Genomic DNA, 20,811 nt, shown 5'->3' on the forward strand with positions numbered 1-20,811 from the left:
GAAGATTTTGTAAGTTTACAAGCCTTACAGTGTGTACAGTGGTGAAAACCTTGTTTGTGTGAGAAGTCAATTGTCGTTGTTGTATAATGGGTGCCACCATGTTCCCCAAATTCTGCGCTTTTCTAAAAATGAATCTTTCAGTAGAATTTCTCCTATAATTCTCCTATTATATCCCAATGATTATAGACTATTTGTTTAAGAACCCCTCTATTATTAGTATATTGTGATTTGAAAAGTATTGCTAGTTCTTTTGTATTTCTACTATATTTTGGGGTGTTTTTAAGGGCGTTGACAAGTCTACGCATTGGTCTGTTCTTTCAATAAGGATTCTCTTGGGATATTAGTTATATCTGTCACTTTCCTCATAAGCATTTTGTCCTAGCCTTTTTGTACAAATTTTCCTGTAGGGCTTCTGCCTCCGTAAAGTATTAATCTACATCTATACAGTTATAACAGTGACCAGCTCACCGGGCTGATGGATCCAGAACAGAAGCATGGAAAGGTAAGGAAGCAGGGAGGGGAGCTGGGGACCGGTGCGAGGCACGGATGCAGGGGCGGACTGGCCATTGAACCCACCGGGAATTTTCCCGGTGGGCCGGTCGGTCCTGGGCCGGTGTGGGGCCGGTCCGGAGCTGGTGCGGGGCCGGTCCGCACTCCCTCCCTACAACTTTTCATCTAATCTACAGTATCTGCATCGTTCGATGCAGGTACTATTGATTAGTACACAGACGCAGCGCAGCACCGCTGCTTCTGCGTCTGTGTATAACGGGCAGCTACACAGGTCGCGCAATTGACGTAATTGCGCGACCTGTGTAGCGTGGAGGAGGCTGGCACTTACCATGTCAGCTGTCCGGCCCTCCCTGCAGCTCCGCGGCTTGGTGTGGAGGCGCGGAGCAGTGACGTCACTATCCCGCGCCTCTACACCAAGCCACAGAAGACCGAGGGAAGAAACCTGTGCTTAAAAGGGTGAGTATGATGTTTTGTTTTGTTTTTAATGATAGAATGGGGACAATAATTATTTCTGGGGCGGGAGGGGGGTGCATTAAGGCTGGCAGGGGGCATAAATTATAGGTCTGGGGCAGGGGGGGGGCGCCTGAGGGCTGGCAGGGGGCATAAATTATAGGTCTGGGGCAGGGGGGGGGCGCCTGAGGGCTGGCAGGGTTCATAAATTATATGTCTGGGGCGGGGGGAGGGCATTATTCTATATCTGGGGCTGGTAGGGGGCATAAATTATATGTCTGGGGCGGGGGGGGGGGGGGCATTAATTAAATGTCTGGGGCAGGGGGCATTATTGTATATCTAGGGCTGGCAGGGGGCAGACATATGTCTGGGGCGGGGGGAGGGCATTATTCTATATCTGGGGCTGGTAGGGGGCATAAATTATATGTCTGGGGCGGGGGGGGGGCATTAATTATATGTCTGGGGCAGGGGGCATTATTGTATATCTAGGGCTGGCAGGGGGCATACATTATATGTCTGGGGCGGGGGGGGGGCATTATTCTATATCTGGGGCTGTTAGGGGGCATAAATTATATGTCTGGGGCGGGGGGCATTATTGTATATCTAGGGCTGGCAAGGGGCATAAATTATATGTCTGGGGCAGGGGCATAAATTATATGTCTGGGGCGGGGGGGGCATTATTGTATATCTAGGACTAGCAGGGGGCATTAATTCTACATCTGGGGCTGGCAAGGGGCATCAATTATATGGTGGGGGCATTATTGTATATCTTGGGCTGGCGGGGGCATTAATTATATGTCTGGGGTGGGGGGGGCATTATTCTATGTCTGGGGCAGGTTGGGGCCATTAGTTCTATGTCTGGGATAGGCTGGGGCCATTAATTCTATGTCTGGGGTAGGCTGGGGCCATTAATTCTATGTCTGGGGTAGGCTGGGGCCATTAATTCTATGTCTGGGGCAGGCTGGGGCCATTAATTCTATGTCTGGGGCAGGCTGGGGCCATTAGTTCTATTTCTGGGGCAGGCTGGGGCCATTAATTCTATGTCTGGGGCAGGCTGGGGCCATTAATTCTATGTCTGGGGTAGGTTGGGGGCATATATTCTATGTCTGGGGTAGGTTGGGGGCATATATTCTATGTCTGGGGTAGGCTGGGGCCATTAATTCTATGTCTGGGGTAGGCTGGGGCCATTAATTATATGTCTGGGGCGGGCTGGGGGCATAAATTCTGTGTCTGGGGTAGGCTGGGGGCATTAATTTTATGACTGGGGAAGGCTGGGGCCATTCAATTTATGTCTGGGGCAGTCTGTGGCATTGATTCTGTGTCTGGGGCAGGCTGGGGGCATTAATTTTATGACTGGGGTAGGCCGGGGCCATTATTATTACACCTGGGTCATAGTCGGAGCTCTATCAATAGTGGGGTGGAAGTGGGGGGTTAAGGAGGTTAAAGGTGAGAAAGAAGAAATACATTATCCTTACATTATGGGGCACTATTTGTGTGGTACTAATATTGTAGGGGGCTCTATTACAGTATTTGGGGCACAGTATTGGTGGTAGCAGAAGAAGGGACAATGGGAAAGTGCAGAACATAAGACATCTGTGTGGTAAACTCTGCAGGAAAGCTGTGTACCTGGAGGAAGAGACAAGGTGATGGTGGAACTAATGGAAAAGATGAGGAACGAGTACAATCCGAGGAGACGTCACCTGATGTCACTGGATGCAATAGGTGAGGATCTCATGTGTTTTCTGTAGCTGTATATGATAAATACTGATTTTTTGCATGTTCGCTTCTGTGTATATATGTAGTATTATAGTAGTTATATTCCTGTACATAGGGGGTAGTATTATAGTAGTTATATTCTTGTACATAGGGGGCAGTATTATAGTAGTTATATTCTTGTACACAGGGGGCAGTATTATAGTAGTTATATTCTTGTACACAGGGGGCAGTATTATAGTAGTTCTATTCTTGTACATAGGGGGCAGTATTATAGTAGTTATATTCTTGTACATAGGGGGCAGTATTATAGTAGTTATATTCTTGTACATAGGGGGCAGTATTATAGTAGTTATATTCTTGTACATAGGGGCAGTATTATAGTAGTTATTATATTCTTGTACATAGGGGGCAGTATTATAGTAGTTATATACTTGTACATAGGGGGCAGTATTATAGTAGTTATATTCCTGTACATAGGGGGGGCAGTATTATAGTAGTTATATTCTTGTACATAGGGGACAGTATTATAGTAGTTATATTCTTGTACATAGGGGGCAGTATTATAGTAGTTATATTCTTGTACATAGGGGCAGTATTATAGTAGTTATTATATTCTTGTACATAGGGGGCAGTATTATAGTAGTTATATACTTGTACATAGGGGGCAGTATTATAGTAGTTATATTCCTGTACATAGGGGGGGCAGTATTATAGTAGTTATATTCTTGTACATAGGGGGCAGTATTATAGTAGTTATATTCTTGTACATAGGGGGCAGTATTATAGTAGTTATATTCTTGTACATAGGGGGCAGTATTATAGTAGTTATATTCCTGTACATAGGGGAAAGGTATATAAGGCTTACCGGGTCGTGTGTTTGCATCATTTACTGATCGACAGGTCACATTCTTTGCACATCAGATTCACTTACTAGTAAAAGATGTTCTTGTTTTGCGTTAAGGCCATCTACCAACAATTTGTCTGTTATAACCCCACCCACATTATCTGACCACACCCACTTGTTTTGACTCCGCCCATAAAATGGGGCCACTTTTACAGTTTTTTCCAGGGCCATTTTAAATTCCCAGTCCGCCCCTGCACGGATGTACTGGTTTATGTATATTCTCGTTTTCAATAGATTATTTTCTACAAAAATAGTCCAAAAAGTCAAAGGAAGTTTGATTGAAATTAGCAGTGAAGTTTAATAAAAAATTCTGGAGAAAGCCTCTTACAAAAAGGCTTGAAATTTGACCTACAAATACATTTAACAAATTTAATGCATTCATTGGTTTAAAACAGTTTATGCAGAAGCTAGCAATCACAAACATTTCATAAAAAACAAGTGAAACTCTAATAAATTTCTTCTCTTTATTTTACTTTTAATATACACATTTTATCAACGAACATTTTATTTTGTTTTTATTTTTATATATTAAATAAAAAAGTAGATTTTATTATCCCAATAAGCCTGTTCTCTCCCTTCCCCTCTCCTTTCTTATCCATGAAAAGGTTAGTTTTACACCCTATTTTTAGTCAAATACTGGTTCATAAGGTTGTAGTATAGCAGAACTACAGCTCCCAGCAATATTACCAGTTCCAACGAGGATCTATATTAGCAAGTGCCTGAGAGTCCATCTATCTTTTCCTTCCTCATGATGAAAGCCGTGTTCTTTTGAAATGCGTTGAAATGAGAAGTTTTCCTTCCTAATGATCCGTACTGTTAGTGATGTCACTCTTCCGGAACTGCATGCACAGAATAGCCATCAGCAGGGGCAATCCTGTGTTAGTGAGCAACTGAGAGCAAGTCTAATATGGAATTATCTCCATCATAAAACCATCAGGCTATCATAACCTTTACCCTGTGTGTGAAGAATTGATACATTTATCTTCCTATTGAAATTGTTTAATTTGCCGGGTCCTTTACTCGATAGATTCCTTGAGACGTCTCATGTTCTCTATGGTTTAATAATGGAATTCCTTATGCATATACATATGGACATTGTACCTATTACATTTATAGGTACATGGTGTTTACAGCTATCTCTATAACATATATATATATATACATACATATATACACACATACATATATACATATACATACCTACACACACACACATATTTATGTATTTAAAAAACTTTGACCTACAAATTTTCTGCCAATGACTAAACTACTTACACTGTTGAGCCCCTGTTGGCTGGGTATTGCTAGCACTACTCTCAAATGAGGAATGGAAATTGTGAATGGTTTCCTGTAGAATCTGTCTTTCTCGACCCTGTAGAGAGAAAAAAATGAAAATCAACACTCAAATAAGTGAATAATAATTCACTGTCACACAGATATATATAAAGAGGTTATACAGAAATGTTTCACCACTGCACTCCCATACAGCTACACACATCCTACCTGAACATCCTGTGTACTTTTAAAGTTTGGACCTGCAGTATGCATAATTTTTTCCTCTGTTTGCAGACCACAAACACTTCAATAAAAGGAAAGGACTCCCCAAATTACAAAAAAAAGGGGCACACAGATGACATTTTATGTACAGCCTGTTTTCCATGTGCCTCTTTTTGTAGGGATTAGATAGATTTATTTAATTTAGGCTATATTCACACGACTGTATGGGGGATGTATATACGGCCAACATATATACACTGTATATATGTCCCCCCATAGACGGTAATGGGCCAGACGGGGCTGCTCGAGGGAGAGGGCCCGAGCCAGGCGGGGCTGCTCGAGAGAGAGGGGGCCCGAGCCAGGCGGGGCTGCTCTCTCTCTCGAGAGGGCCCGAGCCAGGCGGGGCTGCTCTCTCGAGAGGGCCCGAGCCAGGCGGGGCTGCTCTCTCGAGAGGGCCCGAGCCAGGCGGGGCTGCTCTCGAGAGAGGGCCCGAGCCAGGCGGGGCTGCTCTCGAGAGAGAGGGCCCGAGCCAGGCGGGGCCGCTCGAGAGAGAGGGCCCGAGCCAGATGGGGCCGCTCGAGAGAGAGGGCCCGAGCCAGATGGGGCCGCTCGAGTGTGAAGGCCTGAGCCAGGGAAATTAGAACGTCTACAAACATTATAACCTGTTAGCAGAATGTTGTAGAGAAATGCACTGTGATTAATACCGCTATTATCTCTAGACAAATTGTGAAGATGTTTTATTTTCCATTTTAGATTAAATACAGATATTCTCCTGAAGACATTTCTGAAGGCACTCAATGTTCTCACATGTCTTTTGTGGTAATATATCCTGACAGCAATTCCTTTACAAATTATTTCCACTCACCTTTCCGGCATTTAGTTCAGATATGGCTGCTAAAATCTGCTGTCTCGATCCATCAGTTTTTATACCCAGTTCCTTCAAGTCACCATCAGTCAGTGTGAGAAAAGCTTCCATGTCCACCTAGAATAATTCAAAGAACCTATTACTGTGAATATTACAAAATTTACTTGTCTTCCTAGAGCAGGGGTGGCGAACCTATGGCACGGGTGCCAGACCCGGCACTCTAAGCCCTTTCTGTGGGCACCCAGGCCATCACCCCAGAATGAGGTTCACCAGACAGAGCTCAAAGAATCTTCCTATAGAATCTTCCTACAATGATAGATGAGTTTGCCCTCCTCCTTTCAACTGGGTTGGCGTCCTTGGGAGGATGAAGGATTGAAAGTTGGCAATGAACAATGAGAAATACATTACTGCTTAAATTGCTGCGCTGGCACTTTGCAATGAATAAGTGGCTTTTGGTTGAAGTTTGGGCACTAAAAGGTTCGCCATCACTGTCCTAGAGGAAAGGTCATCTATATGCAATTGGTTGGAGACCTTTCCTTTGCACCAGTTAGCTGACGAGAGGGCTTAACTGCACAGAGATAGCACAACTATCCCTTTGATCAGCTAACTGGTAAGGGGCTCCAGGAATTAATGGTAAGGACATCAATATTAAAATCTAAAAAAATAAATAAATACATTTTTTAAAGGCCTGAATCTTCCGGTAGGACCAAACTTACAATGCAGTCACTACACATGAATGCGGACCCAAACATGCATGGTGAAATCACTGATCCTAATTGTTAATATATCTAGGACAGAGCACTTTGCCTTCCTGTCTGCTAAGAAACAATGGTAGACTAGGCAAACAGTTTTACACACAAAAACCCTCCTTGGTGTCTCCGATGCCTGAAGTGTATGTTTTCTTAAATTCTGTCCAAGACATGGCCCATAAGTTTATATGATGAAGAAATAGCTAATACTGGCCAAAAATAGCACATTCTCTAATTCAAATGTTATTAACAAAAAAAAAAAAAAAAAACAGCATTTCGCAGATATAATTCCATCCTGTCTCTATCAATCCTGGTGTACAAAATTTCAGTTGCCCCTGGTTTCCGACCCGGTTTCTTCTGACTTTAGGGTAGGCTGCCATGTTGCTTGATGTTTCACTGAGCTTTTCTCTCCCTCTGCTCCCTGTAGGGGCACTTGAAGTCCATGACTTGCTCTCACAGACCAACATCCTGCCGGCATGTACCCAGCTTGGGGAAATGTAAAGCTACGGGCAGATAAGTTCTTTACCCAGGGCAGAGGGAGGTATATAGTAGAGTTGACAGTATGTAATTGCTGTGATAGGAGAGGGGAGACAATCATGTGTAATGTGCATCTCATGGATCTCATCATTTCTTATCTCTGATCTGTCTCATCTCTTTCCAAATGGCAGATACTAGTACAATGTTCAGAAACTAAATGAAAGTGTATATAAACCTTGTATCCTGATAATCTAACCATATTGTCAGCACATAGAACTAGAAAGATCATGAAGTGTCTGCTTAGAGAGTCCCCCCCCCCTCTGGAATTTTACACTGACCATTACTTAGTTACAGGAGCTAAAACAGCAATAAAACTGAGTAAAATTGTAAAGTAAGGGGTTAAAAATAATCTTTATTGTGTACACATCACTAGGGGATCGAAATTTTTATAATTTTCTTTCATAGGCAGGGAGGCAGGGAGTGTAAAGAGGACTTTACACTCCCTCACTTATATGCAGATTAGCATACTATTCTGTAGGTGCTACTACACAGATTTTCCTTCTAGCCCCTGCGGTTGCAGAGTTATTAGTCCTGAGATCTGACCATTATAATCTGTGTTTGGTCAGAGAGGAGGAGCTGGGTTTGGGACTGGGGGCGTTTGTTATGCTAATATTCTCTCTTACTGTCAGTGGTGAGATGTAATTTCTCTATGTGCATATAAAGGCTATGATCACACACACATTCTAATATTCTGTTGACAATGTGTTTACACCATGTTTGCACGCATTGTAAACATGAATGCAATGTAAACGGAAACGCATACACCACATAAGCGTAAACTATATGCAAACAAGACATAAATGCAAATAGCATGTAAATATGAGTGTAAACGCAAACGTGATGGCAAGGAAGTGTAAATGCGTCGTAAAAGCAATCACCGTTTGTGTAAGCAAAAGCAACATAAGCAAAAACGCAGCTCATACGGCCCGTAAGCATAAACACTGCACAAAAAGTCCCTAAGCATAAACGTGACACAAATTGGACGAAGATGCAACGTAAAGTAGACGCAAACACAAACGCAGTGTAAGAGTAACATGAAGGCTGCGTAAACATGAGTAATGCAAATAGCGCGTACCCGTGACACAGACCACGTGAATGTAAACATGATGCAAATGCCACGTAAGCTTACACAAATGCCGCGCAGGCGTAAACGTGACACAAACCAGGGTAAGCATAATGCAATCACCGCATAAGCATAAACATGGCGCAAACGCAGCTTAAGGGTAACGCAAATGGTACATAAGCATACACGTGACACAAACCTGCATAAGCGTAACGCAAACCCCGTGGAAGCGTAACGCAAACGCAGCGTAAGCATAAATGTGACGCAAACGTGCCTAAGCGTAAAGGTGATGCAAACACCACGTAAACGTAACTACACCTTGTACGCATAAATGTGATGCAAAGCCGTGTAAGTGTTACGCAAGCACTTTGTAAGCGCCAACGTGATGCAAACACCGTATCAGCCTAACGCAAACGCCACATAAGTGTATGTGACGTAAATGTGATGCAAACACAGCATAAGCGAAACGCATTGTAAGTGTAAACGTGACACAAACCCACGTAACTGTAACGCAAATGCACATAAGCGTAAACGTGCAGCAGCGTGAACCTGCAGCAAACGCCTCGTAAACGTAAGCTTAAACGTGAAACAAACAACAAATAAGCAAAAATGTGAAGCAAGCGGCACTTAAGTGTAAATGTGGCGCAAACGCTGTGTAAACCGGATGCAAACGCTGTGCTGAAGTGGCGCAAATGCCATGTAAGAGTAAATGTGGTGCAAACGCTGCAGGAACGCCATGTAAGTGTAAACTTCATGAATTTAGCCGGCACATAAACACTATACAAACGCCATGTAAAATGCAAATGCAACATAAATGTGATGTTAGCGCAAACTCCATGTAAATGTCATGTTTGCATAAACGTTTACATTATGTTTTATGTTTGCATTTACATTGCGTTTGTGGTAACATCGCATTTGCGATGTAAACGGAATGTCCACGCAATTTTGAAACTTTGCGATTATGTATACACAATTCCAACAAAATATGAGTGAATACAGCCTTTAGATGAACATAGAAAAAAATCATCACAGCTAATTTTCATGGTAGCTTCTCCGACATTGCTCGCCACTGACTGGACAGTGTTTTCTCGTTACACATTGTACTTCTTCATGTTAGTTGAAAAATTGTGGTGGTATGTTTTGCATTTATTTATGAGAAAATCAGATATTTGGTAAAAATTTGGAAAAATTCTCGATTTTCGAAATTCAAAATGTTCTACTTTTTCAACACATAGTCATAACAGCAAAAAACGTAATAACTAACATTCACCGAATGTCTACTTTATGTGGACATGTTTTTTTTTATGCATACTCTTATATTTGTAGGATGCTATGGGGCTTTGAATGTCACTTTGAGAGGCCTAAATAAAAGTAAAACCCATAAATTACCCCATTACAGAAACTACACCCCTCAACGTATGTAAAACAACTTTTATGAAGTTTGTTAAACCTTTAATTGTTTTACAGGGGTTAAAACAAAATCGGATGCAATTTTGAAAGTACATTTTTTTTGGCTAAATGAATGTGTTTTTCAAAAAATGTACAAAATTCTCAGTGGATAAAATACCAAAATGCTCCACAAAATTTGATACCCAATCCTTCCCACGTATAACAATACCCCATATGTGGTGGTAACCTGCTGTATGGGCACACGCCAGGGCATCGAAGGGAAGCTGCGCCATTCAGAGCAGATTATGCATTGTCACTTTTTATTGGCTATACAACCTTTATTTTATTTGGCAATTTGGACATATTAGGGGCTTATTTTTTGCGACATGAGATGCATTTTACAAATATTTAATTTTAGTGGGTCATTAGCTTATTGATTTTATTAACTCTTGAATGTATGGGTGAAAAGAAAATTGTCAATTTTGGTTACCTTACTTTTTGTATTTTTGGGGGGTCGTACACCGTACACTAAAAATACTATACAGGCAGTCCCCGGGTTACGTACAAGATAGGTTCTGTAGGTTTGTTCTTAAGTTGAATTTGTATGTAAGTCGGAATTGTATATTTTATCATTGTAGCTCCAGACAATTTTTTTTTTTTTGCCCAAGTGACAATTGGAGTTAAAATTTTTTTGATGTAATTGGACCAAGGATTATCAATAAAGCTTCATTGCAGACACCTTACAGCTGGACATTGCAGTCTGGGACTATAGTAAAGCCTCCAGAGAGCTTCACCAGAGGTCACAGTAGGCAGAGGGGTCCGTCTGTAACTATGAGTCGTCTGTAAGTCGGGTGTCCTTAAGTAGGGGACCGCCTGTATTATCTTTATTCTACAGATCACTACGATTATAGTGATACCTCATTTATATAGTTTTTCATTTATTTTTACAATTTTACTGAAAAAAAACGAATATAGAGGAAATCTCATTTGTTTTTGCATCGCCATCTTTTCCGAGACGTAATTTTAATATTTTTTGGTTGACAGAGCTAGTTTAGGGCTTATTTTTTACGTGTTGAGTTGTCCTTTCAATTGGAACCATTTTGGCGCACATAACTTTTTGGATCGCTTTTTAGAACATTTTTGTGAAGAGATTTTATGAAAAATGTACATTTTGGCGAGTTTTTCGTGTTTTGTTTTTAGGGTATTCACCGAGCGAGCCCAATAATGTTTCTGAGTTATTGTACGGATTGTTACAGACGCGGCGATACCAAATATGTGGGTTTTTTTGGCGATTTTGTGGGTTTTTTTACATGTGTATAGGGAATGTTTGTGTTTAGGGGACTTTAACTTTATTTAATTACCGTATACACTCGTGTATAAGCCGAGATTTTCAGCACAAAAAATGTGCTGAAAAACCTCACCTCGGCTTATACACGAGTCAACTAAAAAAAAATAATTAAATACTCACCCTCCGGTGTCCGGATCCTCGGCGGCAGCTCCCGATTATCGGCGGCGGCTCCGCTCCTCTCTTCTTTCTTCACTGGCGGCTCCCGGGCTCTTTGCTTACTTCACTAGCCGGCAGTCGCGTCCTTGCGATCTGCCGACAGGCACAAACTATGATGCGGCGGTGTTGCCGCTGATGATGTCATCGGCGGCGATACCGCCGCATCATAGTGTGCGCCCGCCGGCAGATCGCATGGACGCGACTGCCGGCTAGTGAAGTAGACCCTAGTAGAAAGAGACCCGGAGCCGCCAGTGAAGAAAGAAGAGAGGAGCTGCCGCCGAGGTTCGGAAGCCGCCGCCGAGGACCGGGAGCCGCGCCGAGCATCAAAGATGAGTATCGTCGGAGGGTGAGTATTAAGTTTGTTTTTTTATTCGCTTGGCATACTGGGTCTGGCTGTATACTACATGGGGGCAGGCTGTATACTACATGGGGGCAGGCTGTATACTACATGGGGGCAGGCTGTATACTACATGGGGGCAGGCTGTATACTACATGGGGGCAGGCTGTATACTACATGGGGGCAGGCTGTATACTACATGGGGGCAGGCTGTATACTACATGGGGGCAGGCTGTATACTACTTGGAGCAGGCTGTATACTACTTGGTATTATTTGAGAAAAAGGTAGAGCTCACCTTCCCAACATGATTTCATGTGTGATGGAGACGGCACGGATCACCCCGCTGCTGGGGCATTTGAGCTTCTAAGTAAGGAAATGTTCACGATCCAGCCAATATCCGATACACACTTCTTTATTAGATAAATCACCGGTACAAAAATAGAGTTGTAAGGTCAAGTCAACGCGTTTCCAGCGGATCAACCGCTCTTAATCATGACTGGTATACTTGGGGCTGGCTGTATACTACTTGGGGCAGGCTCTATGCTACATGGGGCAGGCTGGCTGTATACTACAGGAGGCAGGCTGGCTGTATACTACAGAGGGCAGGCTGGCTGTATACTACAGGGGGCAGGCTGGCTGTATACTACAGGTGGCTGGCTGTATACTACAGGGGGCTGGCTGGCAGTATACTACACCCTCGGCTTAATAGGGTCAATAGGTTTTTCCAGTTTTTGGTGGTAAAATTAGGGGTCCCGGCTTATACTCGGGTCGGCTTATACTCGAGTATATACGGTAATTCATTTTATTAAAAATTTTTTTATTTAAATGTTTTTAACTGTTTTTAGTCATTTTTACAGGTTAGCTTGAACAAGCAATCCACTGATCGCTTGTTCAAGCTATTCTTCACCTTACATAGTGTAATACAGATGTATTACACTGTGTAATGTAAGACACTGAGCATGCTGCGCAAGCCAGAAGGCAGGACCCGGCACCAGGAAGCAGATCGCGCAGCCCCGGGCACTGGCAGTCCCGGGGTAGCGATCGGAACCACGGACCCCCCCTGTAAGCGCCGCGGGGGGGGGGGGGGGGGGGGGGGTCCGATTCTTGTGAAATGCCCCTAACACGCCGCGGGTGTCGGCTATAATATATAGCCAGAAGTTTGACATATTACTACTGCATTTTTCGGGAACGCGTTGCGTTGCGGTACTATTACGTCATATGTTGGGAAGGGGTTAACCCCTTTGTGTCTAAGCCATTATATAGCTCCAGGACCTGTTATGTGTTACTATTTGCAGTTATAAATTTAGAACAGTTTATCATACTTATTTTGAGATTTTTTTTGTGACATGTTGTACTTCACGTTAGTGGTATACTTTGCTTGTTATGTTTTGCATTTATTTATTAAAAAGTAGGAAATTTGGTCAAAATTATGAAAAAATGGCGATTTTTTTACTTCTAAATCTTATTCCCATTATACAGTAAGTCTAACCACTCAAATCGGTTACTAATTAACATTTACCATAAATCTACTTTATGTTGGCATTGTTTTTTAAATGTTATAATATTTTATTTGGCCATTAGGTCACAAACTTTTTAACACATATGTAGCTCCGTCTTTTTACTTGAGTGTGTACACTGGTCTATATTTCGGAGTCTCTCACACTCCTAGTATTCAACGTAACACAGTTTAACTTTAGACCACAAAAAAGATTACTTTTGCAAAAGTGTTTATATCGTTCAAAAACACATACAACGGTACATTAGGCATAAGTACTTCACCCCTCTTCGGTTGATGTATGCCGTAGTCTTATTAGGAAAGTCCACACTCAATCTTCCATGGCTTCACTGAGACCTCGAACGCCAGGTGAGTCAAATGACGTTTCGGAGGGGAATCCCTCCTTCCTCAGACATGCGCGGTAGCGCTTAGGTGGGGGTTTAAATGCTCTGTACTAGGGAATTAACCCATGATATTACCTACCCCTTCCCTACCACCAAACACACACAAAAAGCACAATACTTTACAAATATATAATCAACATTACAAAAATGCACTAATCTTCACAGAAATACATTAAAATTACACTGCTCATTAAGACCTCGAGGTTGCAACGTATCTAATCTTGTAATCCAGTATACTTCCCGTTGTAGCAGCCTCTTTTTCATATCGTTCCCTTGTGGAACCTCTTCTAAAATTAACCATCTCATGTCACATACCTTATGTTTAAATTCACGACAGTGTCTAGCTACGCCTGTTTCATGTCTAGCTTTTTCAACATTCTTCTTGACTTCTTCATCGCTAAGTGACAAAAATTGTCTAATGATAGACTTATGTTCATTAAGCCTAGTTTTTATAGGTCTAGAGGTCTGGCCAACATAAGCTAGCCCACATGGGCACTTAAGCATATATATGGCAGAGGAGGTGTTACACGAAAAAAAGCCTTTAATCTGAATTTTAGTCCCTTTACTAGGGTGACAGAATGTATCACCTTTAATGATACCCGTGCAATTCTGGCAGGAGAGGCACGGAAAAGTGCCGCTCTTTTTTGCAGCCAGAAACGTTTGACGGGATATTTTTTTGTCTCCTATATCTGATCTTACCAATTCATTAGCAATTGATTTCCCTTTTCTATAAATGAATTTTGGGGGGTCCTTAAACAATTTACCATATTTCGGGTCATGGGTTAGGATACTCCAATTTTTTACAATGGAACCTTTGATCAATTGTGCATGTTTATCATGTTTATCTTCTTGGGTAACCTCATTTCATCACGTGGAATGTTAGCCACCTCCAATCCTACTCGTTCAACTTCTTTCACTGGATACCCTCGTTCTACAAATTTATCTACAAGTTTTTTCCTCTGTATTTCATATTCCTCATTATTGCTACATATTCTACGTGCCCTAATGAATTGGCTTTTAGGGATACCTTTAAAAGTCTGAGGAGCATGATGGCTATCAAATGAAAGTAAATTGTTACGATCGGTCTCTTTCGTGTATAATGTAGTGACGAACTGGCCCTGAGATCTCTTTATTTCAACATCTAAATAATGTAATATATTAGTACTTTTCTCGGCTGAAAATTTGATAAGAGTATGACATTGATTAAGGAATGCAATAAATTCATCTAAACATTTTTCAGACCCAGTCCACATTAAGCAGACATCATCCACATAACGGGTCCATAAAGCAATGTACCCGGACCATTTACTGTGTAAAACAAAATTCTCTTCAAAAAACGCCATAAAAATATTGGCGTAACTTGGAGCCACAGGGGCCCCCATTGAGGATCCCTGTAGCTGCAAGTAGAATTCACTGCCAAATCTAAAGTAATTTTTCTTCAGGATGATGTCCAACAATGCCATAATAAATCTAATATCACTATTATTGAGCGAGCTATCTTTTTTCAAAGCGTCCAGGACAGCTGCAGTCCCTTCTTCGTAGGGTATGTTGGTGTATAAACTTTTTATGTCCAGTGTACACAACCATGTGATCTTCGAGCACTCGATTGTGTCCAATTTCGTCAAAAAACTACTAGTATCTTTCAAACAGTTTGGCAATTTCGTCACAATTTTTTGTAGAAACGAGTCCACATAGACTGATAAGGGCTGGAGAATGGAGCTGACGCTAGAGACGATGGGTCGCCCCGGAGGAGGGCTGAGCCCCTTATGTATCTTAGGAAGCAAATACAGGATAGGGACCCTGGGGAGGTCGACAACCAAGGCTTTAAAAATATTCTCCGTAATTATTCCAGAGTTTAAGGCCTCTTCCAATACACAGTCGATGTATTTTTTAAATTCAGTAGTAGGATCTCTTTCTAATTTTCTGTATACCGTCTCATCTGCCAGCTGACTAATGGCTTCTTTACAATAATCTTCTTTATTCATCACCACAGTGGCACCGCCTTTATCGGCTTTCTTCACAATGATCGATGGATCTTTCTTTAAATTAGATAATGCACTACGTTCCTGCTTAGACAAATTATTATGTATATTATTCTTGCAATTATCCCAATCCTTGTTGACTTCGTCTATAACGATTTTTTGAAATGTATCTAAAAATGAGGAGGAAACGAGAGGATCGAATTTGCTCTTTTTCTTAAGTCGAGGCGGAACAGACTTCTCACTGTTGTTCATACCTTGAAAAAACATTTTAATTCTTAAACTTCGGCAGAATTTGAAAAAATCTACAGAAAAATCAAATAAATCCATATTTTGCGTGGGGACGAACCCTAATCCTTTGTTAATAACCAGGTGTTCTTCTTTAGATAATGTTCGTGACGAAATATTCACCACTAAGTCTTTCATTTCTTTTTTTGTTTCTGCCTGGTGGTCATTCCCTTTGTGGTCCCTCCTATTGCTCCATCGCTTGACGTTTCCGTTTCGTTCGTTGTTTCGTCGCGTGCTCCTAAAAAATCTCCTGATTTCGTGTTTCGTTTACTTCTCATTTTCCCTTTATCCCTTCTCTCGTTATCAGTATAATCGCTATCAGAAACATTCGACTCGTGTGGTTCTCTTTTTTTATTGCGGTGTACTCTCCGCTCTTCAGACCAAGTGTACACGCGATTTAATTACTTAGTAATCTTTTTTGTGGTCTAAAGTTAAACTGTGTTACGTTGAATACTAGGAGTGTGAGAGACTCCGAAATATAGACCAGTGTACACACTCAAGTAAAAAGACGGAGCTACATATGTGTTAAAAAGTTTGTGATTATATGGTTCTCTCAAGAGTGCTCCTATAAAAAGTTAAGAAAGTTAAATAAAAGCCATAGATAATGGCAACATTTATGGAAATCTCTAAATTAACAGAGAATAAAGCAGAAACATTGGCTTTCACTGAGACCGAACGCAACACTATTTTACAACAAGCAGAAGAAGCAGGATTCTGTTTTGATGTTATTAAAGATAATGCAACTAAGAATTACGAAAAGTTGCTGGAAGTTTTAAAGAAACGTGAAATAAGTTTAACACTGCATGCATCAACTTTAACTGAATACATTAAGACCCAGAGGATCCCAAGAGGGATGAGGTGTAGCCTACGCCCTATGTTACTAAAAGAAGACTCAACCTTTTTGCAAAAATGGTTTGCGTTATGCAATCGACATTCTATCGATCTCATGCTACTTACAGTTCAACATCTTCAATATGCGATTGAAAAAACGAGGAGCGAATATGAGACACTAGACAGTGAATTTAAAATGTCTAACAAATTGGACACATGAAGAAATGAAATCGAATATGGATAAATTGAAAGATACACTCTTACGAAACAAACTTTCTAAGTTTGAGCGTGACATCAAAGATTATCAATTAAATCGCGTGTACACTTGGTCTGAAGAGCGGAGAGTACACCGCAATAAAAAAAGAGAACCACACGAGTCGAATGTTTCTGATAGCGATTATACTGATAACGAGAGAAGGGATAAAGGGAAAATGAGAAGTAAACGAAACACGAAATCAGGAGATTTTTTAGGAGCACGCGACGAAACAACGAACGAAACGGAAACGTCAAGCGATGGAGCAATAGGAGGGACCACAAAGGGAATGACCACCAGGCAGAAACAAAAAAAGAAATGAAAGACTTAGTGGTGAATATTTCGTCACGAACATTATCTAAAGAAGAACACCTGGTTATTAACAAAGGATTAGGGTTCGTCCCCACGCAAAATATGGATTTATTTGATTTTTCTGTAGATTTTTTCAAATTCTGCCGAAGTTTAAGAATTAAAATGTTTTTTCAAGGTATGAACAACAGTGAGAAGTCTGTTCCGCCTCGACTTAAGAAAAAGAGCAAATTCGATCCTCTCGTTTCCTCCTCATTTTTAGATACATTTCAAAAAATCGTTATAGACGAAGTCAACAAGGATTGGGATAATTGCAAGAATAATATACATAATAATTTGTCTAAGCAGGAACGTAGTGCATTATCTAATTTAAAGAAAGATCCATCGATCATTGTGAAGAAAGCCGATAAAGGCGGTGCCACTGTGGTGATGAATAAAGAAGATTATTGTAAAGAAGCCATTAGTCAGCTGGCAGATGAGACGGTATACAGAAAATTAGAAAGAGATCCTACTACTGAATTTAAAAAATACATCGACTGTGTATTGGAAGAGGCCTTAAACTCTGGAATAATTACGGAGAATATTTTTAAAGCCTTGGTTGTCGACCTCCCCAGGGTCCCTATCCTGTATTTGCTTCCTAAGATACATAAGGGGCTCAGCCCTCCTCCGGGGCGACCCATCGTCTCTAGCGTCAGCTCCATTCTCCAGCCCTTATCAGTCTATGTGGACTCGTTTCTACAAAAAATTGTGACGAAATTGCCAAACTGTTTGAAAGATACTAGTAGTTTTTTGACGAAATTGGACACAATCGAGTGCTCGAAGATCACATGGTTGTGTACACTGGACATAAAAAGTTTATACACCAACATACCCTACGAAGAAGGGACTGCAGCTGTCCTGGACGCTTTGAAAAAAGATAGCTCGCTCAATAATAGTGATATTAGATTTATTATGGCATTGTTGGACATCATCCTGAAGAAAAATTACTTTAGATTTGGCAGTGAATTCTACTTGCAGCTACAGGGATCCTCAATGGGGGCCCCTGTGGCTCCAAGTTACGCCAATATTTTTATGGCGTTTTTTGAAGAGAATTTTGTTTTACACAGTAAATGGTCCGGGTACATTGCTTTATGGACCCGTTATGTGGATGATGTCTGCTTAATGTGGACTGGGTCTGAAAAATGTTTAGATGAATTTATTGCATTCCTTAATCAATGTCATACTCTTATCAAATTTTCAGCCGAGAAAAGTACTAATATATTACATTATTTAGATGTTGAAATAAAGAGATCTCAGGGCCAGTTCGTCACTACATTATACACGAAAGAGACCGATCGTAACAATTTACTTTCATTTGATAGCCATCATGCTCCTCAGACTTTTAAAGGTATCCCTAAAAGCCAATTCATTAGGGCACGTAGAATATGTAGCAATAATGAGGAATATGAAATACAGAGGAAAAAACTTGTAGATAAATTTGTAGAACGAGGGTATCCAGTGAAAGAAGTTGAACGAGTAGGATTGGAGGTGGCTAACATTCCACGTGATGAAATGAGGTTACCCAAGAAGAATAAAAAATATGACGATCGCCCTGCTTTCATTTCTAAGTATGATAAACATGCACAATTGATCAAAGGTTCCATTGTAAAAAATTGGAGTATCCTAACCCATGACCCGAAATATGGTAAATTGTTTAAGGACCCCCCAAAATTCATTTATAGAAAAGGGAAATCAATTGCTAATGAATTGGTAAGATCAGATATAGGAGACAAAAAAATATCCCGTCAAACGTTTCTGGCTGCAAAAAAGAGCGGCACTTTTCCGTGCCTCTCCTGCCAGAATTGCACGGGTATCATTAAAGGTGATACATTCTGTCACCCTAGTAAAGGGACTAAAATTCAGATTAAAGGCTTTTTTTCGTGTAACACCTCCTCTGCCATATATATGCTTAAGTGCCCATGTGGGCTAGCTTATGTTGGCCAGACCTCTAGACCTATAAAAACTAGGCTTAATGAACATAAGTCTATCATTAGACAATTTTTGTCACTTAGCGATGAAGAAGTCAAGAAGAATGTTGAAAAAGCTAGACATGAAACAGGCGTAGCTAGACACTGTCGTGAATTTAAACATAAGGTATGTGACATGAGATGGTTAATTTTAGAAGAGGTTCCACAAGGGAACGATATGAAAAAGAGGCTGCTACAACGGGAAGTATACTGGATTACAAGATTAGATACGTTGCAACCTCGAGGTCTTAATGAGCAGTGTAATTTTAATGTATTTCTGTGAAGATTAGTGCATTTTTGTAATGTTGATTATATATTTGTAAAGTATTGTGCTTTTTGTGTGTGTTTGGTGGTAGGGAAGGGGTAGGTAATATCATGGGTTAATTCCCTAGTACAGAGCATTTAAACCCCCACCTAAGCGCTACCGCGCATGTCTGAGGAAGGAGGGATTCCCCTCCGAAACGTCATTTGACTCACCTGGCGTTCGAGGTCTCAGTGAAGCCATGGAAGATTGAGTGTGGACTTTCCTAATAAGACTACGGCATACATCAACCGAAGAGGGGTGAAGTACTTATGCCTAATGTACCGTTGTATGTGTTTTTGAACGATATTTGGCCATTAGGTGACTAATAGAACAGCAATTTTTCAAATTTTCAAGAAAATGTAAGATTCTATGACTTTAGAGGTCATTTCATATTGAAAAGGGTTTTAAAAGTTATATTTTGTGAAACTCCCCAGAAATTATCCCATTTTTAAAACTGGACCCCCAATACTTTTCAGAACAGCCTTTGATAAGTTTGTTAACCCTTTCAGTGTCTCATATGAATTGAAACAAGATTGAGGTTCCATTTGGAATTTTCAAATTTTTACAATTAAGTTAATATTTAGCCCTAAAATACATATGTCCATGCAGGATAAAAGGTAAAAACCTCCAAGATTTGGTTTGTGCAGGGTAAAGAATAGAAGGAGCGCCATTGAGCTTTTGGAGGGCAGATTAGGCAGAATTGTTTTTCAGGTCCGAGGACACATTTCAAAAGTTCCTGAGGTTTCCAGAAGGGTGAAACCCCCCCATAAATGACACCATTTTTAAAACTACATCCCTGAAAGAATGTATTTATGGTTATGATCAGCGTTTTGATGCTTTGGTTTTTATACAGTTTTTTGTTGAAATGCAGCGTGAAAAAAAAAGTGTGACATTTTTAACAAATTCATCATTTATATGACAGATTTCTCAGATGCAGAGCATGAAAGTGAAGCAAATGGACTTAATTTTTATAGCAACCTAAGGCATTCAAATACCAATATTTGAATGATTGCTTCATCAGCCCCAAGTAATGTTCAAATAGACCGTGGACCACCAGAATGATGGAAACCCCCTACAAATGACACCATTTTTGAAACTACACCCCTGAAAGTATTTATTTATGGTTATGATCAGCTTTTTGACGCAATGGTTTTTTTTACTGTTTTTTGTTGAAATGTAGCATGAAAAACTTTTGTGACATTTTTCACAAATACTTCATTTATAGGACAGATTTATCAGATGCAGTGCATGAAAGTGAAGCAAATGGACTTAAAGGGGTATTCTCGCCTGGGCATTCACATTCAGTTTGATAAATCTGCCATACATAAACATTTCTTCAATTAGATGTTATTAAAAAAAATGTTCCTGTGTGAAGATAATTTCTCATAAATGTAGTCATTTTGTCCCTTAGAAACGAGCT

The 20,811-nt window shown here is 40.7% G+C and overlaps 1 protein-coding gene across 1 annotated transcript in view; it reads right to left on the minus strand.

Moving 5' to 3' along the window:
* ANKS6 (ankyrin repeat and sterile alpha motif domain containing 6) overlaps nucleotides 1-20,811 on the minus strand; it is a 71,054-nt gene that overhangs the window by 13,982 nt on the left and 36,261 nt on the right. The window contains exons 14-15 of the mRNA XM_072152900.1: nucleotides 5,943-6,059; nucleotides 4,856-4,952 (exon numbers count right to left, since the gene is read on the minus strand). Coding sequence (XP_072009001.1) covers nucleotides 4,856-4,952; nucleotides 5,943-6,059 — 214 coding nt within the window. The remainder of the gene's footprint in view (nucleotides 1-4,855; nucleotides 4,953-5,942; nucleotides 6,060-20,811) is intronic.

The sequence above is a fragment of the Engystomops pustulosus genome, chromosome 5 (genome assembly GCF_040894005.1).
Source record: "Engystomops pustulosus chromosome 5, aEngPut4.maternal, whole genome shotgun sequence".
Lineage (NCBI taxonomy): Eukaryota > Metazoa > Chordata > Amphibia > Anura > Leptodactylidae > Engystomops > Engystomops pustulosus.